The sequence below is a fragment of the Rhinopithecus roxellana genome, chromosome 8, assembly GCF_007565055.1.
Source record: "Rhinopithecus roxellana isolate Shanxi Qingling chromosome 8, ASM756505v1, whole genome shotgun sequence".
Lineage (NCBI taxonomy): Eukaryota > Metazoa > Chordata > Mammalia > Primates > Cercopithecidae > Rhinopithecus > Rhinopithecus roxellana.
In genome coordinates, this window is record NC_044556.1 from 12,588,230 (window position 1) to 12,615,781 (window position 27,552).

A 27,552-nucleotide genomic window follows, 5' to 3' on the forward strand; every position below is an offset into this window, starting at 1 on the left:
GTCTCACTCTGTCACCCAGGCTGGAGTGCAGTGGCCAGATCTCAGCTCACTGCAAACTCCGCCTCCCGGGTTTACGCCATTCTCCTGCCTCAGCCTCCCGAGTAGCTGGGACTACAGGCGCCCGCCACCTCGCCCGGCTAGTTTTTTGTATTTTTTTTAGTAGAGACGGGGTTTCACCGTGTTAGCCAGGATGGTCTCGATCTCCTGACCTCGTGATCCGCCCGCCTCGGCCTCCCAAAGTGCTGGGATTATGTGAGCCACCGCGTCTGCCCCAGAATGAATTCTCGTTATGTATGATTCCCAGGACATGGTCACCTCCCAGTAACCGTGCCCAAGAGAAGCAATGATCACCGGTTCCCCAGTCCGAGAGAGAAATGCGGATATGATAACTACATTTTATTTCTACCAAGGTCCTCTGCCCATCGGCCCCCACATGCAGCAGGGGAAGGTGTGAAGCTGTTGGCCAGAGAGCAGTGGGATGAATGGTTCCTAGGCAGGGCTATGAGGCGGCTGCTGCTTCCCCTAGGAGTCTGGACTTCGGGTTCAGGAAAGGGGGCATCATGTCTCAGTAGACCACCTCATACACGGTGGCCTTCTTGTCCCCCGAGCCTGTCACGATGTATTTGTTATTCCTGGAGATGTCACAACTCAGGACTGAGGACGACTCCTTGGACTGCCAAGGGAAGGGGGAGAGAAAAGGGCACGGTGAGGCATCGTCCCCACAGATGGGTGTGTGGGCAAGGCTGGGGCGGAGTCGGGAATAGGAGGCCAGGACTCGCCTACACTGTGTGACGCGTTTCCTTTTTTTTGAGATGCAGCTTTGCTCTTGTCACCCAGGCTAAAGCAAAGTAGCGTGATCTCGACTCACTGCAGCCTCCGCGCCTCCTGGGTTCAAGACATTCTCCTGCCTCAGCCTCCCGAGTAGCTGGGATTATAGGTGCCTGCCACCATGCCTGGCCAGTTTTTGTATTTTTACTAGAGAGGGTTTCCCCATATTGTCCAGGCTGGTCTCGAACTCCTGACCTCAGGTGATCCACTGCCTCGGCCTCCCAAAGTGCTGGGATGACAGGTGTGAGCCACTACGCCTGGCTGAGTGACCTGTTTTCTAGAGACAGGTGATTTGGAGCTAAGTCTGATGGGCAGAGCAGGGCCTCCATTCCCTCAATACCAAGAGAGATGGAACTGAAGTGCTACCCTTTCTGAGATGCTCAGAGTGGGTGTGAACCAGGCATGATGTCACACAGCACAGCAGAGGGCCAAGGCAATGGCCCAGACCAGGGATCGGCAAACTTCACAAAGGGCCTGGTAAATATTTTAGGCTTTGTCTAAAGTCTAAATAAGTCTATGTCACATATTCTGGGATTTTTTCTTACAACCCTTAAAAAACTGGGCCGGGCACAGTGGCTCACGCCCGTCATCTCAGCACGTCAGGAGTTCCAGACCAGCCTGGCTAACATGGGGAATTCCCGTCTCTGCTAAAAATACAAAACTTAGCCAGGCGTGGGGGTGGGCACATGTAATGCCAGCTACTTGGGAAGCTGAGGGAGGAGAATTGCTTGAATCCAGGAGGTGGAGGCTGCAGTGAGCTGAGATCGTGCCACCGCACTCCAGGCTGGGCAACAGAGCAGGACTCCATGTCAAAAAACAACGCCAGGCATGGTGGCTCACGCCTGTAATCCCAGCACTTTGGGAGGCCGAGGTGGGCGGATCATGAGGTCAGGAGATCAAGACCATCCTGGCTAACACAGTGAAACCCCATCTCTACTAAAAATACAAAAAATTAGCTGGACGTGAGGGCGGGCGCCTGTAGTCCCAGCTACTCGGGAGGCTGAGACAGGAGAATCACTTGAACCTGGGAGGCCGAGGTTGCAGTGAGCCGAGATCGTGCCACTGCACTCCAGCCTGGGTGACAGAGCAAGACTGTCTCAAAAAAAAATAAAACTTTACCAACCAGGATGGGCATCATTAAAAAGACAGCCAATAATAAGTGTTGGTGAGGATGCAGAGAATTTTAAAACCTTGATCCTTGCTGATGGGGATATAAAATTTGAAAAACAGCTCAGCGCAGTGGCTCACGCCTGTAATCCCAACACTTTGAGAGGCCAAGGTATGCAGATCACCTGAGGTCAGAAGTTTGAGACCAGCCTAGACAACGTGGTGAAACCTCATCTCTACTAAAAATACAAAAATCAGCCAGGCATGGTGGTGCGTGTCTGTAATCCCAGCTACTCAGGAGGCTGAGGCAGGAGAATGGCTTGAACCCAGGAGGCGGAGGGTGCAGTGAGCCGAGATCGTGCCACTGCACTCCGGCCTGGGAGAGGAGATAGAGCAAGACTCTGTCTCCAAAAAAAAAAAAAAAAAAAAAAAACGGCAAATTTTTATTTATTTGAGGCAGAGTCTCGCTTTATCGCCCAGGGTGGAGTGCAGTGGCACGATCTCGGCTCACTGCAAGCTGGGCCTCCCAGGTTCACACCATTCTCCTGCCTCAGCCTCCTGAGTAGCTGGGACTACATGCGCCCGCCACCACGCCCGGCTAATTCTTTTGTATTTTTTTTAGTAGAGACGGAGTTACACCGTGTTCACCAGGATGGTCTCGATCTCCTGACCTCGTGATCCACCCACCTTGGCCTCCCAAAGTGCTGGGATTACAGGCGTGAGCCACCGTGCCCAGCCACCAAATTTTAAATTTTATGTTATGTGCATCTTTTTTTTTTTTTTTTTTTTTTTTTTTTTTTTTTTTTTTGAGACGGAGTCTCGCTCTGTCGCCCGGGCTGGAGTGCAGTGGCCGGATCTCAGCTCACTGCAAGCTCCGCCTCCCGGGGTTACCGCCATTCTCCTGCCTCAGCCTCCCAGTAGCTGGGACTACAGGCGCCCGCCACCTCGCCCGGCTAGTTTTTTGTATTTTTTTTAGTAGAGACGGGGTTTCACCGTGTTAGCCAGGATGGTCTCGATCTCCTGACCTCGTGATCCGCCCGCCTCGGCCTCCCAAAGTGCTGGGATTACAGGCTTGAGCCACCGCGCCCGGCCTGTTATGTGCATCTTACTGCAACTATATTTTAGAAAAACCAACAGGCTACAGGCAGATGAGGTGAGGTCCTCCGGCTGAAATTCCAACCTCTGCTTCAGTACCTGGGCGGTGGGGAGGCTTGCAGGACCCTGAGGAGGGGTTAGGGTGGCAAGGGGGGATGGGGGACGGGGACAGGGGCAATCTCTCTGACCATGGCATACCTGGGCCCATGGCCCTGCCAGGGTGGGGACTCCAGACCATTGAGTACCTGGAAAATGCTGGCCCCGTACGGTGTCCTCCAGGCGTTGAGTAGGTTGTCCTTCCCAGTGCTCACAAACCACCGTCCTTGGGGAAGGAGAGCAGCGGGGTTCAAGGCAGGGTACTGAAGAGACGCCAGGGCTGCAGGGGGAGGTGGGGCAGGCTGGGTCTGGCCTCTCCCGTTTCCTTTTTTTTTTTTTTTTCCCGGAAAGGGTCTTGCTCTGTCACCCAGGCTGGAGTGCCTTGGTACAAACATAGCTCATTGCAGCCTTAACTGCCTGGGCTCAAGCGTGCCTCCCACCCAGCCTCCTAAGCAGCTGGGACCACAGGTGTGCAACACCATGCCCAGCTAACATTTTTAGTTTTTGCCAGGCACGGTGGCTCGCACCTATAATCCTAGCACTTTGGGAGGCCAAGGCAGCTGGGTCACTTGAGGTCAGGAGTTTGAGATCAGCCTGGCCAATGTGGTGAAAGCACTTCTCTACGAAAAATACAAAAATCAGCTGGACATGGTGGCAGGCATCGCATCTGTAACTCCAGCTACTCGGGAGGCTGAGAGTTGAGAACTGCTCGAACCTGGGACGTGGAGGTTGCAGTGAGCCAAGATCATGCCACTGCACTCCAGCCTGGGCAACAGAGTGAGACTCCATCTCAAAAAAAAAAAAAAAAAAATTATTTGTAGAGTTGGGATCTCACTATGCTCCCCAGGCTAGTCTCAAACTCCTGGCCTCAAGCGATCCTCCCACCTTGGTCTCCCAAAATGCTGGGATTACAGGTGTGAGCCACCGTGTCCAACCCAAGTTTTTTTTTTTTTTGGTATAAGGTATCTCATGTACTATTTAGGATATACTTACACTAACAAATGATTTTTTTTAAGAGATAGGGTCTCACTGCATTGCACAGGCTAGAGGGCAGTGGTGCAATCATAGCTCCCTACAGCCTCAAAGTCCTAGGCTCAAGCAATCCTCCTGCCTCAGCCTCCCTAGTAGTTGGGACTACAGGTACAAGCCACCATACCCAGCTGTTTTATTTTTTTGTAGAGAAAGTCTTGCTATGTTGCCCAGGCTGGTCTTGAACTACTGGTCTTGTAGTTCCCAAGTAGCTGAAACTACATGCATCAGCTACTGTGCCTGGCTTAAATTTCTTTTTTTCTTTTTGAGATAGAGTCTTGCTCATTCAGGCTAGAATGCAGTGGCATGATCTTGGCTCACTGCGACCTCCACCTCCCAGATTCAAGCGATTCTCCTGCCTCAGCCTCCCAAGTAGCTGGGATTACAGGCACCCACCACCACACCTGGCTAATTTTTGCACTTTTAATAGAGTCAGGGTTTCACCATGTTGGCCAGGCTGGTCTCGAACTCCTGACCTCAGGTGATCTGCCTGCGTTGGCCTCCCAGAGTGTTGGGATGACAGGCGTGAGCTACTGCACCCAGCCTTAAATTTGAATCTCGGATAAGTCATCAATAATTTTTACGACAGGTATCTCCCACATATTTCATTATTTGGTTTTTAGTATAAGTATATCCCACACACCATTTGGAATATAGTTGTACTAACAATTTGCTTTTGAATATATAAAACTTAGTAGAGAAATAACATTTTAGTATATAAATAACATTATTTGTTATTTATCTAAAATTCGGATTGAATAGGCACCCTGGGTTTTGTTGCGGTTTTGGGGGTGTGCCCCCCCCGCCCCAGAAGACACACCACAGGAGGCAAACTTCAGGGACAGCACGCAGCTCTCGTGGAGGTGCAGCTGGTATTTCTCCGGCTTGCGGACGTGCAGGATCTCCACATTGCTACTCTCCATTCCGACCGCCAGCCAGTCCTGGTTAGGGCAGTGGCCCAGGGAGAAAATCTGGGGATAAAGAGGGAAGAGAAGGGGTCACGAGCCCCGCTTTGTTTTGTGTCTCCTGGGTTCACTCCGTCGCCCAGGCTGGAGTGCAGCAGTGCAGTCATGGCTCACTGCAGCCTCGACCTCCAGGGTTCAAGTGATCCTCCTGCCTCAGTCTCCCGAGTAGCTGGGATTACAGGTGTGCACCATCACGCTGGATAATTTTTTTTTTTGAGACAGAGTCTCATTGTGTCATTCAGGCTGCAGTGCAATGTTGCAATCTCAGCTCACTGCAGCCTCTGCCTCCCAAGTTCAAGGGATTCTCCTGCCTCAGCCTCCCAAGTAGCTGGGATTACAGGTGCCTACTGGCACGCCCAGGTAATTTTTGTATTTTTAGTAAAGACGGAGTTTCACTGTGTTGGCCAGGCTGGTCTCAAACTGCTAACCTCAAGTGATCTGCCTGCCTTGGCCTCCCAAAGTGCTGGGATTACAGGTGTGAGCCACTATGTCCAGCCTACGAGTCCCTTTGGATATTGGGGGGTGCCCAGCACCATCAGGGTTGGGGGTGGAGTCCAACATTCTCCTTCAGCCCTCCCAAAGAAAGGCAGCTGGCCCAGGACTGGGAACACAGCAGACAACTGCATGTCGAATCATTAATATTAATCAGAATTACACAGAACCCTAGGGCTGCACATCGATTATCTGCTCTGAGCGCACAACAGCACAGGGAGGAGAGAGAGAGGAGGGAGAAGAGACAGAGAAGGGAACAGCCAGGCAAGGACAATCACTCCCGTTAAGCAGATGGTGGAAGCTGAGGCGGTGTCCCCTCAAGGTCACACAGCAAGGCTATGAAAGACCAGGCCTTGGCCGGGCTCTGTGGCTCATGCCAGTAATCCCAACACTTTAGGAGGCCAAGGCAGGCGGATCATCTGAGGTCAGCAGTTCGTGACCAGCCTGGCCAACAGGGCAAAACCCCATGTCTACTAAAAATGCAAAAATTAGCCAGGTGTGGTGGCAGGCACCTGTAATCCCAGCTACTTGGGAGGCTGAGAAAGGAGAATCGCTTGAACCTGGGAGGTGGAGGTTGCAGTGAGCAGAGATTGCACCACTGCACTCCAGCCTGGGCGACAGAGCAAGACTCAGTCTCAAAACAAAAACAAAAACAAGACAGACAAGCCAGGCCTGGGAGACAGGACTTCTCTTAGCTTGGAATGTTCCCTACTTTTTTTTTTTGAGACAGGGTCTCGCTCTGTTGCCCAGGCTGCAGTGCAGTGGTGCAATCATGACCCACAGCAGCCTCGACCTCCTCCTAGGCTCAAGTGATCCTCCCGCCTCAGCCTCACAAGTAGCTGTGATCACAGGTGTGTGCCATCATGCCTTATTTATTTTGAGACGGAGTCTCGCACTTTCACCCAGGCTGGAGTGCAGTGGCGCGATCTTGGCTCATTGCAAGCTCCGCCTCCTGGGTTCACGTCATTCTCCTGCCTGAGCCTTCTGAGTAGCTGGGACTACGGGTGTCCACCACCACACCCGGGTAGTTTTTTGTATTTTTAGTAGAGACAGGGTTTCACCATGTTAGCCAGGATGGTCTTGATCCCCTGACCTCGTGATCCGCCCACCTTGGCCTTCCAAAGTGCTGGGATTACAGGCGTGAGCCACAGCGCCCGGCCCACCATGCCTTATTTTTAATTTTTTTTGTAGGGACAAGGTCTTGCTATGTTGCCAAGGCTGATCTCAATCTCCTAGGCTCAAGCGATCCTCCTGCCTCAGCCTCCCGAACTGCTGGGATTACAGGTGTCGGCCACTGAGCCTGGCCTGGAATGTTCCCCATTTGCAATGCTGCTTTTCGTTGTTTATTATTATTATTATCAGAGTTTCACTCTTCTTGCCCAGGCTGGAGTGCAATGGCACGATCTCGGCTCACTGCAAACTCTGCCTCCCAGGTTCAAGCAATTCTCCAGCCTCAGCCTCCCAAGTAGCTGGGATTACAGGCATGCACCACCACACCCAGCTAATTTTGTATTTTTAGTAGAGATGAGGTTTCTCCACGTTGGTCAGGCTGGTCTTTAACTCCCGACCTCAAGCGATCCACCCACCTCAGCCTCCCAAAGTGCTGCGATTACAGGCGTCAGTCACTGAGCCTGGCCTGGAATGTTCCCCATTTGCAATAGTGCTTTTCGTTTGATTTTAAAAGGATTCAGGGTCCTCCTCCTCCTGTAGCCCACTCCATTTTAGGCACAAACAGGAATTAGTTTCTGTTCCACCCTAAACCTCTTGGAGTCTCACTAACAAGACGCCTGTGGAAATAACCACACATTTACAGAAGAGAAGACTGGAGGGTTTCAAATGTCATTTCCTGGCCATACAGAAGCATTCCTGAGTAGAGACGCATTGAGGGGTACCCAGTGAGCTAGGAGATAGTCACCATGGGATCCCTAGAAATGTTCTTAGCCCACCTAAGCTTTGGCGATATGGGATGAAGAACTATGTCCACCTGCACTCCTGATTTCCCTATCCAACAATTCGTCAAACGAAAGAACAATGGGTTGGACATAATGAGCCTGGGAGGCAGGGCGCGGTGGCTCACACCTGTAATTCCCACACTGGGAAGCTAAGGCAGGTGGATCATTTGAGGCCAGGAGTCCAAGACCAGCCTGGACAACACAGTGAAACCCTGTCTCTACCAACAAATACAAAAATTAGGCGGGCATGGTGGTGCATGCCTGTAGTCCCAGCTACTCAGGTGGCTGAGGCATGAGAATCATTTGAACCTGGGAGGCAGAGGTTGCAGTGAGCTAAGATCACGCCATTGCATCCCTATCTCAAAAAAAAAAAAAAAAAAAAAAAAAAAAAGGAGTTTGGGAGTTAGGAGTTAGCTCCTCTTAGGTTCCAAGGAGGGGCAAATGAGATGGGTCTTGAGGGATGAATAGGAGTTTGCTAATTACAGAAAGAAGAGAAAGGCATTTCAACCACAGGGAACAAATGAGCAGAGGTCTCAGAGCTGTCCCAGAGTGTGCTGTGCATGAGACCAGCCCATGGAAACCCTGAATGACAGCAAGGAGCTCACAGCCTGCCCCCAAAGCAGGTGAGAGGCAGGATCTAGGGTCATGGTGCCTTGAAGATTCGCTTTGTTCAGCCCTGAGGAGCCCCCAGTTCTGTCCAGCCCCTTCACCACGTCCTTCAGCTTAGGCTCCACCTCAGTGGGGATCTCTCCATGCCCAGCTCCTCCTCCATCAACCTCCAGTCTGTCCTCCTGGCCAGTAGCTGCCCCTTGGTGAGTCCTCGGTGGGGAAGTGTGTGTCCCACGCTCTAGGCGCAGTCCAGAGATTAAAGGCTGGGAGAACCCAGCTACACGAGGAAAGACACACATAAGGGTATGGCCGGACACAAGCAGGTGGGGAAGATGATCTGGCGGTCTCAGTAGCCCCACAGCTTCATATGAATCATCAGCACCCTTGTGTTCCCCTACATCCTTAGAGAGTTAAAGGGGAAGCTTGTGGATGTGTCTGGAGGACAAGAAAGATGGGCACCACAGCAGATGTGAGTCCTGTCCTGCCTGTGGAAGTGGGCACCTCACAAGGAAAGGAAGGGACGCTGGATTCCTAGAGCTTCCATCCCCCTCCCGCCAGACCCGAACAGCACCTGGGAGCTGAAGTCGTGCTGCTGCAGCTGGCGGCCCTCCCGCAGGTCCCAGCAGCGCACTGTGTTGTCCAGGCCCCCTGTCCAGAGCCGAGTGCCGTAATCGGAAACATCAATGCAGCTGGCGCCGTCCGTGTGGCCCTGGAACTGCCTGGAGGGAGAAGGCCCAGGCGTCCATCTCGGAATTCGAGCTGCCCCAGCGTCCTCCCAGGTCACTCCTCCACCCTCCCTGCACCAAGAGGGGCCGGGGGCTTGCCCAAGGTCCTAGCGCACCTGCCACCCACCTGACCATAGTCTGGTTCTGCAGGTCCCACACCACAATGTTGCCATCGCTGCAGCAGGAGAAGCAAACCTTGGCGTCGGGGCTGACGGCCAGGGCGTAGCAGGCTGGGGCCGAGGAGGTCAGCTCGGCCTTGATACGGGGGGTGGGCGCCGCCAGGTCCCAAATGGACAAGGTGCTGGCCTCACCGCCCACTATCAGACTCCGGCCATCCGGCAGCAACTTGCAGGAACGAATGTAGTTGTCTCGGTTCTGGGGTCGGGGAGAGAAGCAGGGGCTGGGGGTTGGTCCCAGGTGAGGCCTCTAGGAGCCTAGCTCAATGTGGGGGTCTCTGGAGCCTAAGGTAGCCTCATCCTGATTAGCCTGCAAGCCCTACCCTGACTGGCCAGCAAAACCCACCCCTTTGGCCCACAAACCCTGTTCCATTTGACAAGCTCCGCCCTTCACCTGTAAACCCCACCCATGGTTGGCCTGCAAGCCCTACCCTGATTGCTGGTGAGCCACGCCCCTTTGACTCGCAAATGCTGCCCCATCTGACTATAAGCTCCATCCTTTACCTGTAAACCCCACCCATACTTGGACTGCAAACCCTGATTGTCTTGCAAGCCTAATTCTGATTGGCCAATGGGCCCCCACGTGACAAGCCCCGCCCACGCCCAGCCCGCGAACACCAGCCCATTTGAACAAAAGCTCCACCCCTCACCTGTGAGTCCCGCCCACTGTCCCACCCCACCCTCACCAGGCAGTCGAGCTGGGCCACGGGCGTCTTGGCTCCAGGTTGGCCCACGTCCCACACCTTCACACAGCCCTTGCCGCCCGTGTACACGTGCTGCGTGGAGCCGCTGATGGTGACTGCGCAGACCACCTCGCCGTGTGCCAGCGTGTGCAGCTGCCGAGCGTGCCGCGGGATGCCCGCGCCCACCAGTGCATCCGAGGGGAAGGGCACGGGCTGCATCTGTCCGTCCGCAGACACGTGGAAGGAGTAGGCCCTGGAGAGAAAGCCGGGACATGACCCAGTGCTGGGCACCACGCCCCCGCACCCGGGAGGGCAGGGAGACGCCTTTGTCCTGCCTGGCATCCTCTGATGCGTTAGTATTTATTTATTTATTTATTTATTTATTTTTGAGACGGAGTCCCGGTCTGTCGCCCAGGCTGGAGTGCAGTGGCGCATCTCAGCTCACTGCAAGCTCCGCCTCCCGGGTTCACGCCATTCTCTTGCCTCAGCCTCCCGAGTAGCTGGGACTACAGGCGCCCGCCACCACGCCTGGCTAATTTTGTTTGTATTTTTAGTAGAGACGGGGTTTCACCATGTTAACCAGGATGGTCTCGATCTCCTGACCTCGTGATCTGCCTGCCTCGGCCTCCCAAAGTGCTGGGATTACAGGTGTGAGCCACCATACCCGGCCCTTTGTTTTCTTTTTTGAGAGGGAGTCTCACCCTGTCGCCAGGGCTGGAGTGCAGTGGCCGGATCTCAGCTCACTGCAACCTCTGCCTCCCGGGTTCAAGCGATTCTCCTGCCTCGGCCTCTCGAGTAGCTGGGATTACAGGCATGCGCCACCATGCCCGGCTAAGTTTTTTGTATTTTTAGTAGAGACAGGGTTTCATCATGTTGGCCAGGCTGGTTTTGAACTCCTAACCTCAAGCGATCCACCCACCTCGGCCTCCCAAAGTGCTAGGATTACAGGTGTGAGCCACCAGGCCCAGCCTGATGCGTTTTTCGGTTTGTTTTTTGAGACAGAGTCCCGCTCTGTCGCCCAGGCTGGAGTGAAGTGGCGCGATCTGGGCTCACTGTAACCTCTGCTTTCCGGGTTCAAGCGATTCTCCTGCCTCAGTCTCCCAAGGAGCTGGGATTACAGGCGCAGGCCACCACACCTGGCTAATTTTTTTGTATTTTTAGTAGAGACGGGTTTTCGCCATGTTGGTTAGGCTGGTCTCAAACTCCTGGGCTCAAATGACCCACCCACCTCGGCCTCCCTGGGATTACAGGCGTGAGCCACCAGGCCCAGCCTCTGATGCATTTTTTTTTTTTTTTTTTTGAGACGGAGTCTCGCTCTGTCGCCCAGGCTGGAGTGCAGTGGCCGGATCTCAGCTCACTACAAGCTCCGCCTCCCGGGTTTACGCCATTCTGCCTCAGCCTCCCGAGTAGCTGGGACTACAGGCGCCTGCCACCTCACCCAGCTAGTTTTTTATATTTTTTTTTGGTAGAGACGGGGTTTCACCGTGTTAGCCAGGATGGTCTCAATCTCCTGACCTTGTGATCCGCCCTTCTCGGCCTCCCAAAGTGCTGGGATTACAGACTTGAGCCACCGTGACCGGCCTGATGCATTTTTTTAAAGTAATTATCTCTATTATTATTTTGTAGAGATGAGGTCTTGCTATGTTTCCTGGGCTGGTCTCAAACTCCTGGCTTCAAGTGATCCTCCCACCTTGGCCTCCCAAAGCACTGGGATGACAGGAGTGAGCCATGCTGCTCGGCCTCTGATTCATTTAGGAAAAAGGCAGGACAACGTGGTCAAGAGTGATATGGGACAGTCAGCGGGTGGCACAAATACACAGGGGGTCTAGGTCGTGGTGTGGCGCATGGTAAATAAACACTTAATAAACGTTCGTTCAACCAAGGACCCACGAAGGCATGTTGAATATTCCAGACCAGCTAGAGGGCACTGTCCTAGGAGCCCCAGCCATCTGTGACCAGTTAAGACACTTAAATGAACTGAAATTAAATAAACATTTTCAGGCCGGCACAGTGGCTGACACCGGGAATCCCAGCACTTTGGGAGGCCGAGGTGGGTGGATCATTTGAGGTCAGGAGTTCAAAACCAGCCTGGCCAACATGGTGAAACCCCATCTCTACTAAAAATACAAAAATTAGCTGACAGTGGTGCAGGCCTGTAATCCCAGCTACTCAGGAGGCTGCAGCAGGAGAATCGCTTGAACCCAGGAGGTGGAGGTTGCAGTGAGCTGAGATCTCACCACTGTACTCCGGCCTGGGGGACAGAGCGAAACTTCGTCTCAGAAAAAAAACAAAACAAAAATTTTCAGCTCCTCAGTTGCACTGGCCACATTTCAAGTACTCAAAGCCACGATCAGCTGGTGGCAATCAGGTTGGCCAGCAGTGGGTGTAGAACACTTCCATCACTGCAAAAAGTTCCGTGGACATTGGGGCTAGGTCTTTGCTGGGGGAGCCGTCCCTGTTAGCAGGGTGCTAAGCAACATCCCTGGCTTCCACACTCCAGGCCAGGAGCGTTTCCTCCCCCAGCTGTGACAACCACACGTGTCCCCTGACATCATCCAGTGTCCCCTTAGGGGTCAGAGTCTACTTCTATGGAGAGCCAGTGGAACTCCCAGTAGCTTACACAAGAGACTTTTTTCTTTCTTTCCTTTCTTTTTTTGAGACTGAGTCTCGCTCTATCGCCCAGGCTGGAGTGCAGTGGCGCAGTCTCAGCTCACTGCAACCTCCACCTCCCGGGTTCAAGCGATTCTCATGCCTCAACCTCCCAAGTAGCTGGGACTACAGGCGCCCGCCACCTCGCCCGGCTAGTTCTTTGTATTTTTTAGTAGAGACGGGGTTTCACCGTGTTGGCCAGGCTGGTCTCAAACTCCTGACCTCAGGTGATCCGCCTGCCTCGGCCTCCCTAAGTGCTGGGATTACAGGCATGAACCACCATGCCCGACCCACACAAGAGACTTTCTAGAAGGGGAGCAGGGAGACCCCAACCACACAGGTAAGACCTCAGAGGAGGCGGGGGGCTGGCCTGGGTCCCCAGGCAGGGAACCCCACCCTGGTACTCACGGCTTTCCCCCAGGGATGCTGGGTAGGGAGGAAGAGACGGATGACGCTCGGAGATGCGGGTGAGACTCAAATGCCATCTGTCAGAATGCCAGAGGGGGTGTCAGTGGGGCAGGTGACTCCAACCCACCTCTGTGCTGCCCCACGCCCACCTGCCATGCCACTATTTATCAGCCCCTCCCCAAGGAAGCAGAGATGCCTTCTCTCTGCCTGTCACACTACAGAGGGAGGGCTGAGGTTTTCATGTGAGGGCACCGGCCCCAAAATCTCTGTCCAGGAAATCCTAGAACTCCAGGGTCCCAAGGACCCTGAAGGGTTCTCCATCCAATGTCCAGACTGGCTCTATGATGGAGGTCTCTAAACTCCAGCCCCCCAGAACAAATCTGGTCCACTGCTCGTTTTTGTAAACAGTGTCCTGAGGCCAAGGCCTTACTGCCCCTTTTCATGCAGCTTAATCATTGCATTTTTCCACAATCACAAGTCCTGCTTTGTATTAAGCTTGTGGGACTACTAAGACCCCCAGATCGTCTTCCCATGCACACTTGCTGAGCCAGGGCTCCCTTCCCTTTCTGCTCCCTTCCCTTGTCTCTCCTTCTGTAGTTGGTTTCTCCTCTCGGCCCCCAGCCCGAGCCCTGCTGACACCTCCTGCGCCCCCACCCAAGGACTCACCATGGGGGAGCGTCCGTATACCACAGAGCTGCTGACCTGGGGGGACAGGTGGAGGCTGACATAGGAGCTGGGCACGGAGAGGTCTCCATTGAGCGTGCTGTGGGAGCCCAGGCTGAAGGACGTGGTGAAGGGACTGGACAGAGTCAGGGGGCTCCTCAGGGCTGAGAGGGAAGAGTCGGGGACAGGTTTTGACCTGGACCCAGATCCCGCCTCCCACTGCCTTGGGAGCTCCCCGGCCTTTCATTCAGAGTTTCCATGCGCTGGTCCCACATTGGCCATAGCCCGGGACACGTCCAGACCTCTGCACTATCATTCCTCCAGTGGACATGACTTTCTCTCCCTCTTTTATTTTTTCTTTTTTTTTTTTTTTTTTTTTTTTTTTTTTTTTTTTTTTTTTTGAGACGGAGTCTCGCTCTGTCGCCGGGGCTGGAGTGCAGTGGCCGGATCTCAGCTCACTGCAAGCTCCGCCTCCCGGGTTTACGCCATTCTCCTGCCTCAGCCTCCCAAGTAGCTGGGACTACAGGCGCCCGCCACCTCGCCCGGCTAGTTTTTTGTATTTTTTAGTAGAGACGGGGTTTCACCATGTTAGCCAGGATGGTCTCGATCTCCTGACCTCGTGATCCGCCCGTCTCGGCCTCCCAAAGTGCTGGGATTACAGGCTTGAGCCACCGCGCCCGGCCTTTATTTTTTCTTAGATGGAATCTTGCTCTGTTGCCAGGCTGGAGTTCAGTAGTGCGATCACGGCTCACTGAAACCTCTGCCTCCTGGGTTCAAGCAATTCTGCTGCCTCAGCCTCCCGAGTAGCTGGGACTATGGCCATTCTCTTTCTTTTAATTGGCAAACTCCTACCCATCCTTCAAAACCCACGCTCACGCCTGTAATCCCAGCACTTTGGGAGGCCAAGGCGGGCGGATCACCTGAGGTCAGGAGTTCAAGACCAGCCTGACCAACATGGTGAAACCTGGTCTCTACTAAAAATACAAAAATTAGCTGGGCATGGTGGCGCATGCCTGTAATTCCAGCTACGCAGGAGGCTAGGGCAGGAGAACTGCTTGAACCCGGGAGCGGGAGGTTGCCGTGAGCTGAGATCGCGCCATTGCACTCTAGCCTGGGCAACAAGAGTGAAACTCCGTCTCAAAAAAAAAAAAAAGAAGAAAAAAAAATTAAGGCCCAACGTCCATTAACATCTCAGAAACATCCTTGAGCCTCCCCATTGCCAACCTCCAGACTTGCCCTTCCTGGGCACCTGGCTTGGTACCAGCCCTGATTATACAGGTTCCTTGAGGGCAGGTTCCAAGGACAACTTTTTTCAGGGGCCCCAGAACCAGCCCAGGGCGTGACCGTAAGGCTGAAAAGATGACCACTGTCATTCCCCAGATTACTGATAGGGAAACTGAGGCTCAGAGAGGTTGGGTCACTTGCCCAAGGTCACACAGCTGGTGAATGTCCAAGCCTGGTCTGAAACCCAAGCCCGTCTGGCCCCGAAGATAGTCTCTCCAGTGCACTAGGCTGAAACCCGCGACTAAGCCACTTCCACGCTCCAGGCCTCAGTTTCCCTACCCGCCGAGCTGAGACAATGAGGAACTGCCCAGAGGGAGGCAGAGTCTAACTTGAAGTCACAAAAAGGACTAAGGCAATGAACGCCAAGCCTGGAATCCCAGCCTTCTGCCTCTCCAGCCCCTTTTCCTAGATCTCCCCGGAGATGAGGCCTGCTCTGGACAGGCACCAACAGGCAAGGTGCTCACCGATGCTGTCCGTGGAAGGTGCTGGCTTGGCAGCGAGCTGGCAGAGGTGACTGGCCGAGCTGGGCCCAGGGGTGGACGCATCCTGGGGCGGGGAGGAATCGCAGGACTTGGAGGCAGGAGTGCTGGGGGGAAGGTCATTCTGCAGAGAAAGGGCAGGACTGAACGCCACCAGGCACCTGGTGTCTTGTGGCCTAATGATCTGATCAGAAACTGTGGGGGCCAGTCGCAGTGTCTCACGCCTGTAATCCCAACACTTTGGGAGGCCCAGGTGGGCGGATCACCTGAGGTCAGGAGTTAGAGACCAGCCCGGCCAACATGGTAAAACCACATCTCTACTAAAAATACAAAAAAAGATTAGCTGGGCGTGGTGGCGCGTGCCTGTGATCCCAGCTACTCAGGAGGCTGAGGCAGGAGAATTGCTTGAACCCAGGAGGTGGAGGTTGCAGTGAGCTGAGATCGCACCAATGCACTGCAGCCTGAGCAGCAGATCACGACTCTGTCTTAGCCGGGTATGGTGGCTCACGCCTGTAATCTCAGCACTTTGGAAGGCCGAGGCAGGTGGATCACTTGAGGTCAGGAGTTTGAGACACCCCTGGTCAACATGGTGAAACCCTGTCTACTAAAAATACAAAATTAGCTGGACATGGTGGCACGTGCCTGTAATTCCAGCTACTCGGGAGGCTGAGGCAGGAGACTTGCCTGAACCCGGGAGGCAGATGTTGCAGTGAGTGGAGATCAGGCCATTGCACTCTAGCCTGAGCAACAAGAGCAAAATTCCACCAAAAAAAAAAAAAAAAAAAAAAAAAAGGCAACAAAGTTACAAAGTTATAGGCTGTCAAGATTTGCAATTTTTATTTTATTTTATTTTAACACAGGGTCTTGCTCTCAAAAGTAACATGATCAGATAGAGGCTGTGGCTCATGCCTGTGATCCCAGCACATTGGGAGGCCAGGGCGGGCGGATCACCTGAGATCAGGAGATCTAGACCATCGTGGCTAACACTGTGAAACCTTGTTCTACTAAAAATACAAAAAATTAGCCAGGCGTGGTGGCACATGCCTGTAGTCCTAGCTATCCACTACCCGGAAGGCTGAGACAGGAGAATCTCTTGAACCCAGGAGGCAGTGGTTGCAGTGAGCCGAGACTGTGCCACTGCACTCCAGACTGGGTGACAGAGTGAGACCCCATCTCCAAAACAAAAAACATAAAACAAACAAACAAAAAAAGGCACGCTCGTAGCTCACTGCAGCCTCAATCTCCCACACTTAAGTGATCCTCCTGACTCAGCCTCCCAAGTAGCTGGCACTACAGGCACACGTCTCCATGCCCAGCTAACTTTTTAAATTTTTTTGTAGAGACAAGGTCTCACTATGTTGCCCAGGCTGGTCTCCAACTCCTGCTCGAGTGATCATCCTGCCTTGGCCTCCCAAAGCCCTGGGATGACAGGCATGAGCCACAGCCCCCAGCCACTGTTGAGATTCTTGAACGACAAGGAATTAGAAACTCCAGGATGGGCTCGTGGAGAGGCAGACCCCACAGCGGCATATTCCCAGGTGAAGGAAGAACGCCTAGCACACAGTGCAATCCTCCTTGTGCCCCCACGGAGAGGGAGGTGTCACCGAGCTGTCCTTCCCCAAAGGGAGCTCTGAGGAAAAGCTGGACCTCCATCTAGGGGCAGGCTCTGTTATCTCGGCTTCATGTCACTGCCTCCCCTGCCTCCCAAGAAACTTCGCATCCTTGTCTCGCGTCTGTCTCGGCTTCCCATGACACCATCGCACACACGCTGACAGCCGCACAGCACCCGCACCCGCGAGAGAGTGGGTGGGACAACTGCGGGGTCAGGGAGGACCCCTGAGGGCTTCTCCAATACAACGGAGCTGCCCTACCCCCTCGTAAGGTTTTTCCCGCAGTGGGAGGAGGGCACCTAAGATAGAATGGGAGCCCCAACCTCTGGCGGTTGCCATGGTAACCTGCCAGGAGGGGAGGCCTTAAAACCGGGCGGGGAGGCCTAGAAACCGACATACTCTCCCTTGGTAAGTGCAGGGGAGGGGTCTGGAGAAGATTTGGGGTGAGGGGAGCCACAAAAGGAGCTGAATTTCGAATGCCGTGGGGGTGCTTTTAGATGGCTTACATGCCTGGCATTAAACTCCAGGAGGTCCAACCGGAAAGTTGTTCCTATATTAATTATCTTTCCTTCCGGGGACAACATCTCAGCTTGGGGCCGGTGTGTCTCTAAGCGCCTCTGGAAGGGCTCAACACATGCAGGCCTGGGTCCAGCTTAGCTGGCTGGGCTTTCACTGTGTTTATTTCCATGGGATTTCCTATTGATTGCAAGAGAGAGACCTGCTTTCCATGTAAGGTGGTGAATTGCCTTTTAAAATTTATCTACAAAGCTTCTTTACAAAGTTGCCTTTTAATATTTACTGAGGTTCAGCAAAGTCAGTCCCAGTGGGAGGTTAAAAAAAAAAGCACAAGGAGAGGGTGGACAATGCAAGCCGGGCTGATTTCTCATCATTGCCCTCTGTGTCATGGGGTAGTGTCTGTTTCCAGGCCCCCAGGATGAATAAAGGGAGTTTCAAGGCCCTCCCCTCCTCCTTACCAGGATGAGCTCCTTGGCTCTAGGGAGCGGTGAGCCAAGGCTAGAGGCCAAGGAGGCTGGACTGTCCACCAGGTCCCGACGGGCAGGAACACAGATGGGTACCTTTCCGCAAGGGGTGGTAGCCGGGCTGGGGGGCTCTGAGGGTTGGTCCTGGGTTCGAGAAGGTAACACTGAGCCGAGTTGAAATGAGATGGAAAGAGTCCCTCTCTATCCTCCTCCCGACTCCCATCCCAATCTCTAGAATGGGTACCCATGACCCACCATGGGAAGATTATGAAACCTCCTGCTGCCTCAGTTTACTCATCTGTAAAATGTCTTTTTTTTTTTTTTTTTTTTTTTTGGAGTCTCGCTCTGTCACCCAGGCTGGAGTACAGTGGCTTCCTGCAACCTCCGCCTCCTGGGTTCAAGCAAGCACATCCAACTAATTTTTTCGTATTTTTAGTAGAGACAGGGTTTCACCATGTTGGTCAGGCTGGTCTCAAACTCCTGACCTCAAGTGATCCATCCGCCTCAGTCTCCCAAAGTGCTGGGATTACCGGTGTGAGCCACCATGCCCAGCCTGTAAAATGGGTTTAATGATAGGCTCTACTCCATAAGCACCCGTAGCAAGGACTACATAAGGCCTTGGTTTTATTTTCCCATTGAACAGATGGGGAAAAGTGAGGCCAGGGAAGTGAGGATGTCACTGCCCACAAATCACTCAGTGAGCCCGGGCTTGAAGTCACTCCCCGTGCAATGGAGAGGAGGTGAGCCAAAGGTGTCTCAGAGCCCCCGACTCTTCCTGGCCCCATCCCAGCTGTCCCACAGAGGAGGGAACCGGGACCCCCACTACCTCTGGGTCCTCCCATCCCAGAAAACCCACCCCTTGCTCTGTGCCCAGAGTAGTGCACCCCTGGACTCACCTCATCCACCACCAGATTGTAGTCACTCTTGTCTTCGTCACTTTCCTGGTGGGAGATGGGTGAGAGAGCTCATGGAGGACACGCCCCTGCCTCCACGCCCCCATCCACTCCCCAGGAGTTGGAGGCATGAGCCCAGCCAGCCCCAAGGCATGACTGGGATTCTCAGACCACTGCATCCGTTTGCTCAGAGCAGAAGGGAAGGCCAATGTGCCCGCATCTGGGAAGGACGGGGTCGGCGGGGCAGGTGGGCACCTTGTGGGGCACCTTGTGGAGAGGACTTTGAAGGATGTGGACTACATGAGTGTCCTGTGTGACTCCTGGTCCTCTCAGACCTCAGTTTACCCCCTGTATGGTAAGGGGAGAGCCAGAGACCAGGAATCGCCCTTACCTCCTTCCTCCATCTTGCTAACAAAGTCAAGCAGTCTCTCAGGCATGTCTGTCTCACTCATCTCTCTGGCCATTTCCACCCACTACAGCCCTAGGACAGACCTCATCCCCTCCTAATCCCTTCCTAGGGCTCCTAGCCTCCAGCCTTGCCCCCTCCAGGCAACCCTCCAAGCTGGCCCCAGACAGATTTTCCTAAGACCTATCCCCACCTCTGCTCTGCAACCCTCTATGGCTCCCCATTGCTTTGGAAGAAAAACCAAGCTCCAATTCTATTCACTGATGCAGACAACACTATCCTGGGTACCATGGCAGGGAGCGGGGTGGGATGGGACACCCACTGACATGCTGGACTGCAGGGCAACCTCTGGTTGGGCTGGAAACCAAAGGAAGAAAAAAGGTTGCAGCCTGGAAGACAAAATCCGCCCAGTGGGTGGGTTCTCCTAGACTCCCTTCCTATGCACAGTTTTCTTTAAATGAAAATTTGTTGTGTCCAGGTGCGATGGCTCACGCCTGTAATCCAGCACTTTGGGAGACCAAGGCGGGTGGATCACCTGAGGTCAGGAGTTTGAGACCAGCCTGGCCAACATGGTGAAACCCAATCTCTATTAAAAATACAAAAATTAGCCGGGTATGGTGGTGGGCGCCTGTAATCCCAGCTACTGGGTAGGCTGAGGCAGGAGAATCGCTTGAACCCAGGAGGCAGAGGCTGCAGTGAGCTGAGATCGCGCCACTGCACTCTAGACTGGGCAAGAGAACAAGACTCTGCCTCAATAAATAAATAAATAAAATTCATTGCCCCCCCAAAAAAAGCTATTAGGTAAAAAGACAGATTTAAGGCTTCTCTGAGAAACCGCAATATTGGGCCGGGAGTGGTGGCTCAAGCCTGTAATCCCAGCACTTTGGGAGGCCGAGACGGGCAGATCACGAGGTCAGGAGATCGAAACCATCCTGGCTAACACAGTGAAACCCCGTCTCTACTAAAAAAATACAAAAAACTAGCCGGACGAGGCGGCGGGCGCCTGTAGTCCCAGCTACTTGGGAGGCTGAGGCAGGAGAATGGCGTAAACCCGGGAGGCGGAGTTTGCAGTGAGCCGAGATCCGGCCACTGCACTCCAGCCTGGGTGACAGAGCGACACTCCGCCTCAAAAAAAAAAAAAAAAAAAGAAACCGCAATATTGGCCCCCACTGAGCCTGCCAGTCTCCGAGGACCAAGTTGCAGCTGCCCCCGTAGGTGGGAGAAGGGCTCCCCAGCTGGCCACAGCCCCATTCCCCACATTCAGCCTGGCCCCTGGGACGCTAGAGTTTGAAACTACAAGTGTGCAGTTGTCTAGCAATAAGAGGAGGTCCCAGCCTCTAGGAGGTGGTCAGGGAAGGCTTCCTGTAGGAGGTGGTACCTCGTGTCTTGATGGAAAAACAGGTTTCTAAAACATGTGTGTTCTCGGGAAAGCAAACAGCTGGAGCAAAAGTTAGAGGGTGGGAAAATGGCTGTATGAGCCAGAGGTCACAGAGACTTCAAGCAACTGGAGTTAAGCCTTGCATCACAGGCTCTCCCGATTGGTCAGTACTCTGAGTAGCAGGGAGCTATGGAAGGCTCTGGAGTGAGAGAATCATGGCCAGAGCTGGGCTCTGGAAGGCTCTGAGGGCATCCCCACCCCAGTCCTGCACCTGCCCCCACTCACATAAGGTCCTGACAGCTCCTTCTCATCTGCTCTCTGCTTCCCACCACCACCAGGGCCACTCGGTCGCTCCTCCTCCACGAGACTCTCAGGAGGCGAGGGGGACGCACTCTGCGGAGAGACAAGGGCCAGGGGGAGAAAGGGTCAGGGCCCTGGGCTCCTAGATTGCATTGTGATCCAGCCGAGACTGAGGGTCCCCACCGTTATTAGGGTCTGGAGCGCAAGCTTCCCATCTGGGAAATGGGAGCTTCCAAGGGCTGACTCAGTGCTAAACTTTTATTTTATTTTCTCTTTTGTTTTGTTTTTGACAGAGTCTTGCTCTGTTGCCCAGGCTGGAGTACAGTGGAGCCATCTTGGCTCACTGCAAGCTCTGCCTCCCGGGTTCAAGAGATTCTCCTGCCTCAGCCTCCCCAGTAGCTGGGATTACAGGCACGCACCTCCATACCCAGCTAATTTTTGTATTTTTAGTAGAGACAGGATTTCGCCATGTTGGCCAGGCCTGTCTCGAACTCCTGACCTCAGGTGATCTACCTGCCTCAGCCTTCCAAAGTGTTGGGATTACAGGCATGAGCCACCGCAAGCAGCACCTTACTTCTTCTGAGACCTCTCTGACATCTATAATTATTTCAAAATTATACCATTTTGGCCGGGCGCGGTGGCTCACGCCTCTAATTCCAGCACTTTGGGAGGCCAAGGTGGGCGGATCAGGAGGTCAGGAGATCGAGACCATCCTGGCTAACACAGTGAAACCCCATCTCTACTAAAAATACAAAAAAAAAAAAAATTAGTCAGGCATGGTGGTGGGCACCTGTAGTCCCAGCTACTTGGGAAGCTGAGGCAGGAGAATCTCTTGAACCCAGGAGGTAGAGCATGCAGTGAGCCGAGATCGCACCACTGCACTGCAGCCTGGGGAACAGGGCGAGACTCCAATTCAAAAGTAAAATTAAACTATTTTTTGAAAAACTTAACAGACACAGCTCGCGTGACATTTCTGTTGGGGAGCACCCACAGATATTGCCGAACGGATGATGGCTACATGAACGGAAGTGAGGATGGAAAGAAGGGTCCGAGGTCTTGCATTCATTTATTTAATTACCCAAAAAAAGCTCTAAGTCGAATTTTTTTTTTTTTGAGATGGACTCTCACTCTGTCGCCCAGGCTGGAGTGTAGTGGCACAATCTCGACTCACTGCAACCTCTGTCTACCAGTTTCAAGTGATCCTCCTGCCTCAGCCTCCCCAGGAGCTGGGATTATAGGCACCACGCCCAGCTAATTTTGTATTTTTAGTAGAGACGGGGTTTCACCATATTGGCCAGGCTGGTCTCGAACTCCTGACCTCAAGTGATCCACCCACCTTGGCTTCCCAAAGTGCTGGGATTATGGGTGTGAGCCACCACGCCCGGCCATGATTGAAAATTTTAAACAATACAGCCTTGTGGGCATCTCCCACGCAGAAAGGCTTCAGGAAACTGGGCTGTGGATCTTTTTGTTGTTGCTGTTTTTTTTTTTTTTTTTTTTTTTTTTTGAGACGGAGTCTCGCTCTGTCGCCCAGGCTGGAGTGCAGTGGCCGGATCTCAGCTCACTGCAAGCTCTGCCTCCCGGGTTCACGCCATTCTCCTGCCTCAGCCTCCTGAGTAGCTGGGACTACAGGCGCCCGCCACCTCGCCAGGCTATTTTTTTTTTTTTTTTTTGCATTTTTTAGTAGAGACGGGGTTTCACCGTGTTAGCCTGGATGGTCTCGATCTCCTGACCTCATGATCCGCCCGTCTCGGCCTCCCAAAGTGCTGACATTACAGGCTTGAGCCACCGCGCCCGGCCGCTGTTGTTTGTTCTTTGAGACAGTCTCACACTGTCGCCCAGGCTGCAGTGCGGTGGTGCAATCTCGGCTCACTGCAACCTCTGTCTCCCAGGTTCAAGTGATTCTCCTGCCTTGGCCTCCTGAATAACTGGGATTACAGGCACCTGCCACCACATTCGGCTAATTTTTGAATTTTTAGTAGAGACAGGGTTTCGCCATGTTGGCCAGGCTGGTTTTGAACTCCTGGCCGCAAGCAATCTGCCCACCTTGGCCTCCCAAAGTGCTGGGATTACAGACATCAGCGCCTACATCTGGCTTTTTATTTTTTTCTTTTTATTGAGACAGGGTCTTCCTCTGTCACCCAGGCTGGAATGCAGTGGTGCAATCACAGCTCCCTGCCGCCTTGGCCTTCTGGGCTCAAGCGAACCTCCCACCTCAGCCTCCCAAGTAGCTGACACAACAGGCATGGACCACCACACCCAGCTAACATTTTGTATTTTTCTGTAGAGACGGGATTTTGCCATGTTGCTCAGGCTGGTCTCAAACTCCTGGCCTCAAATGATTCTCCTACCTCTGCCTACCAATGTGCTGGGATCACAGGCGTGAGCCACCACGCTCAGCCTAGGTCTCATTCTGAGGCCCCCATCGGCTCAGAACCAGCGTCGCCCTCCCAAGAATATAAAGAGAGTCCCAGGGCGACACTCACTTACCCTGCTCGGGGCTCTCTCCACTGGCAGATTGGAAATGAGATCAAGAGAAAGGAGAAAGAATGAGGTGTTTGTATCCAGAGGGTACCGCCCTCCACAGTTTATAAAGCCCCTGCCCCCACCACCCCACCCAGAGTCACCCTATCCTTCCAACACCCTTGCAAGTGGTGGACTACCCCTCCCCTGCATTCAGATCAATGCCCAGAGAGGGGCAGTGACTTGCCCCAAGGCACACAGCACACCAGGGGTAATGGTGAACCCTAAGGCCTTGCAGCCACTCTCATTCATCCCCTCACACTTATTTATTTATTTATTTATTTATTTATTTATTTATTTATTTATCTGTAGACAGTCTTGCTCTGTCACCCAGGCTGGAGTGCAGTGGCCTGATCTCAGTTCACTGCAAGCTCCGCCTCCTGGGTTCACGCCATTCTCCTGCCTCAGCCTCCTGGTAGCTCGGACTATAGGCGCCCACCACCTCGCCTGGCTATTGTATTTTTTATTAGAGATGGGGTTTCACCGTGTTAGCCAGGATGGTCTCGATCTCCTGAGCTCGTGATCCGCCCGTCTTGGCCTCCCAAAATGTTGGGATTACAGGCGAGAGCCACCACGCCTAGCCCATCCCCTCACACTTCAAAAGATGGGGTCTTGCTCTGTTGCCCAGGCTGGAGTGCAGTGGCTCAGTCACAGTTCACTGCAGCCTCGACCTCCCGGGCTCAAGTAATTGTCCTATCTCAGTCTCTCGAGTAGCTGGGACTCCATCCAGGTGCATGCCATCATGCTTGGCATTTATTTACTTATAAATGAGATGGAGTCTCGCTCAGTTGCCTAGGCTGAACTCGGCTCACTGCAACCTCTGCCTCCCAGGTTTAAGCAATTCTCTTGCCTCAGCCTGAGTAGCTAAGATTACAGGCACCCACAACCACGCCCAGCTAATTTTTGTATTTTTAGTAGAGATGAGGTTTCACCACGTTGACCAGGCTGGTCTCAAACTCCTGACTTCAGGTGATCCACCCACCTTGGCCTCCCAGAGTGCTGGGATTACAGGCGTGAACCACCATGCCTGGTTACTTATTTTTATTTTTTAATTTTTTGAGACAGAGTCTCACTCTGTCACCCAGGCTGGAGTGCAATGGCATAATCTTGGCTCACTGCAACCTCCGCCTCCCAGGTTCAAGTGATTCTCCTGCCTCAGCCTCCCGAGGAGCTGGGATTACAGGCACCCACCACCACTCTCGCCTAATTTTTTTTGTATTTTTAGTAGAGATGGGGGTTTCCCCATGTTGGCCAGGCTGCTCTCGAACTCCTGGCCTCAGGTGATCCAGCCACCTTGGCCTCTCAAAGTGCTGGGATTACAGGCATAAGCCACCATGCCCAGCCTATGCTTGGCTAATTTTTATTTATTTATTTTATTTATTTATTTTTTGAGATGGAGTCTCGCTGTGTCGCCCAGGCTGGAGTGCAGTGGCGCGATCTCGGCTCACTGCAAGCTCCGCCTCCCGGGTTCACGCCATTCTCCTGCCTCAGCCTCCGAGTAGCTGGGACTACAGGCGCCCGCCACCACGCCCGGCTAGTTTTTTTTTTTTTTTGTATTTTTAGTAGAGACAGGGTTTCACCATGTTAGCCAGGATGGTCTCGATCTCCTGACCTCGTGATCCGCCCATCTCGGCCTCCCAAAGTGCTGGGATTACAGGCTTGAGCCACTGTGCCTGGCCTAATTTTTAAATTTTTCATGGAGATGGCATCTCGCTATGTTGCTCAGGCTGGCCTCTAACTCCTGGCCTCAAGTGATCCTCCCAGCTCAGCCTCCTGAGTAGCTGGGGTTACAAGTGTGCACCACCACACCCAGCTAATTTTTAAAATATTTTTAGAGATGGGGTCTCGCTCTGTTGCCCAGGCTGGTCATGAACTCCTGGGCTCAAGTGATCCTCTCGCCTCAGCCTCCCAAAGTGTTGGGATTACAGGTGTGAGCCACCGCATCCCCTCACGCTGATGTCTTTTGCTGCCCTGGCCTTCCAGTCCTCCTCCCCAGCCCCATCCCCCCAGCCAATGCCACCTCACGCTGCCCACTCACCTCTGGACCCCTCGGCCTCCACGCCCGCACGGTCCTCCTTGACAGCCGCAGCCAGCTGAGCCTGGGCAGCCAGGGCTCCGGACAGGGCGAGCAGCCCCGTAGCACTGCCACCCACCAGCCCGGCTGGGCGGGGGGTGAGGGGCACAGGGGGTGCGTGGTGGGACAGCGGCTGGAGCTGCTGCTGCTAGAAAGGAGGCAGGATGGGCCGGGGCGGGGGGCAGCGGGAGCCCAGCAGTCCCCAGGCCAAGAGGTAGACACAGGGGACGGGAGCCAAGCACAGAGTGTGCCCCTGGGATTCTCAGGACTGCTGGAGCCAAAGCCCACACACCACCCCCAGCTTTAACACGTCCTGGGCGGGTGCCAGGCACCTGGGAGTGGGTGTCTCCCCATGGCAGGGCAGGGGCTGGAGAGACTCACCCCGATGAGGCTGTTCAGTTCCCCCACGGTGACCTGCTTGGCACGCTCTACGGCCTGGAGCACCTGCTGCTGATGCTGGCGGGTGGAAGGGACCAGGTAGAGGGTACACTGAGCCCCTGCTCACGCTAGCGCTAGCGGTGCCCTTGGGGGCCTGACCTCTCCCTGCCACCCTCTCATCTTTGCCCCAGTACTTCCCATTTCTCTTTTTTTTTTTTTAATTTTTTTATTTTTTTGAGACGGAGTCTGGCTCTGTCGCCCAGGCTGGAGTGCGGTGGCCGGATCTCAGCTCACTGCAAGCTCCGCCTCCGAGGTTTACGCCATTCTCCTGCCTCAGCCTCCCGAGTAGCTGGGACTACAGGCGCCCGCCTCGTCGCCCGGCTAGTTTTTTGTGTTCTTTAATAGAGACGGGGTTTCACCGTATTAGCCAGGATGATCTCGATCTCCTGACCTTTCGATCCGCCCATCTCGGCCTCCCAAAATGCTGGGATTACAGGCTTGAGCCACCGCGCCCGGCCCCCATTTCTCTTTTATCTTTTTCCCTCTCACTCTCTCCCTTTCCTTTTGGAATTTTGAAATAAGCACATGGAGAAAGAAATGAAACCTAACTGCAGTTAGAATTATTACAAATGAGGCTGGGCGCGGCGGTTCACGCCTGGAATCCCAGCACTGTGGGAGGCCAAGGTGGGCGGATCACCTGAGGCCAGGAGTTGGAGACCAGCCTGGCCAACATGGTGAAACCCCGTCTCTACTAAAAATACAAAAATTAGCCTGGCATGGTGGTGTATGCCTGTAATCCCAGTTGCTCGGGAGGCTGAGGCAGGAGAATTGCTTGAACCCAGGATGTGGAAGTTGCAGTGAGCCAAGACTGTCTCACTGCACTCCGGCCTGGTGACAGAGCGAGACTCTATCTCAAAAATAAAATTTAAAAAAATACAAATCAGGCCGGGCGCGGTGGCTCAAGCCTGTAATCCCAGCACTTTGGGAGGCCGAGACGGGCGGATCACGAGGTCAGGAGATCGAGACCATCCTGGCGAACACGGTGAAACCCCGTCTCTACTAAAAAATACAAAAACTAGCCGGGCGAGGTGGCGGGCGTCTGTAGTCCCAGCTACTTGGGAGGCTGAGGCAGGAGAATGGTGTAAACCCAGGAGGCGGAGCTTGCAGTGAGCTGAGATCCGGCCACTGCACTCCAGCCTGGGCGACAGAGCAAGACTCCGCCTCAAAAAAAAAAAAAAAAAAAAAAAAATACAAATCATAGTCTCTCCTTCAGGGCATTGAAGACATTTGGGGCTGGATCATTCTCTGGGGCAGGGCCGTTCCGGACACTGCAGGGGGCTGAGCAGCACCCTTGGCCTCCACCCACTCCAATGCCAGGGGCACCCCCCAGTTGTGACAACCACACACGTCTTCTGGTGGTTTTAAAAAAAAAAACCAATGTGATAAATCAGTACCATGGACTCTCCTAGGTTAAGGAATAGAAAGTACCAGACTCCAGGGGGCCCCTACACTCCCTGCCATCAAAACACCCTCCCTTCTCCACTTTCATGACAATAATTTCTTTGTTTTTCTCTGTAATTCTGCCTCCTACGATTGCCTTCCTAAACCTGCTTGGATTTGTCCGTTTTGAACTACATTGTGGGCTCATTCCCTGCGTTCTCTTTGGTGTCTGGCCTCTCTCAGCATAACATTTTAAGCTTCTTCCATGATGTGGTGGGTGGCGGCAGCGCGTTCAGCTTTCAGAGCTGCGGGACTCTGCCACAAGAATAT

At 53.6% G+C, this 27,552-nt stretch overlaps 1 protein-coding gene across 6 annotated transcripts in view; it reads right to left on the reverse strand.

Moving 5' to 3' along the window:
* Positions 1-375: 375 nt before the first annotated feature.
* The window catches only part of TLE2 (TLE family member 2, transcriptional corepressor), a 46,291-nt gene continuing 19,114 nt past the window's right edge, over positions 376-27,552 (reverse strand). For 2 of the 6 annotated variants that reach the window (XM_030935450.1, XM_030935451.1), the window contains exons 7-21: positions 25,786-25,860; positions 25,369-25,552; positions 23,298-23,317; positions 20,793-20,900; positions 18,727-18,771; positions 17,825-17,974; positions 15,226-15,364; positions 13,481-13,641; positions 12,815-12,891; positions 9,761-10,010; positions 9,026-9,273; positions 8,745-8,892; positions 4,976-5,126; positions 3,276-3,406; positions 384-673 (exon numbers count right to left, since the gene is read on the reverse strand). In XM_030935450.1, the coding sequence (XP_030791310.1) occupies positions 566-673; positions 3,276-3,406; positions 4,976-5,126; positions 8,745-8,892; positions 9,026-9,273; positions 9,761-10,010; positions 12,815-12,891; positions 13,481-13,641; positions 15,226-15,364; positions 17,825-17,974; positions 18,727-18,771; positions 20,793-20,900; positions 23,298-23,317; positions 25,369-25,552; positions 25,786-25,860 (1,995 nt within the window). In that variant the 3' untranslated portion in view covers positions 384-565. Of the gene's footprint in view, positions 674-3,275; positions 3,407-4,975; positions 5,127-8,744; positions 8,893-9,025; positions 9,274-9,760; positions 10,011-12,814; positions 12,892-13,480; positions 13,642-15,225; positions 15,365-17,824; positions 17,975-18,726; positions 18,772-20,792; positions 20,901-23,297; positions 23,318-25,368; positions 25,553-25,785; positions 25,861-27,552 lie in introns of all 6 variants that reach the window. The other 4 variants (XM_030935455.1, XM_030935454.1, XM_030935452.1 and 1 more) reach the window with 4 other exon arrangements.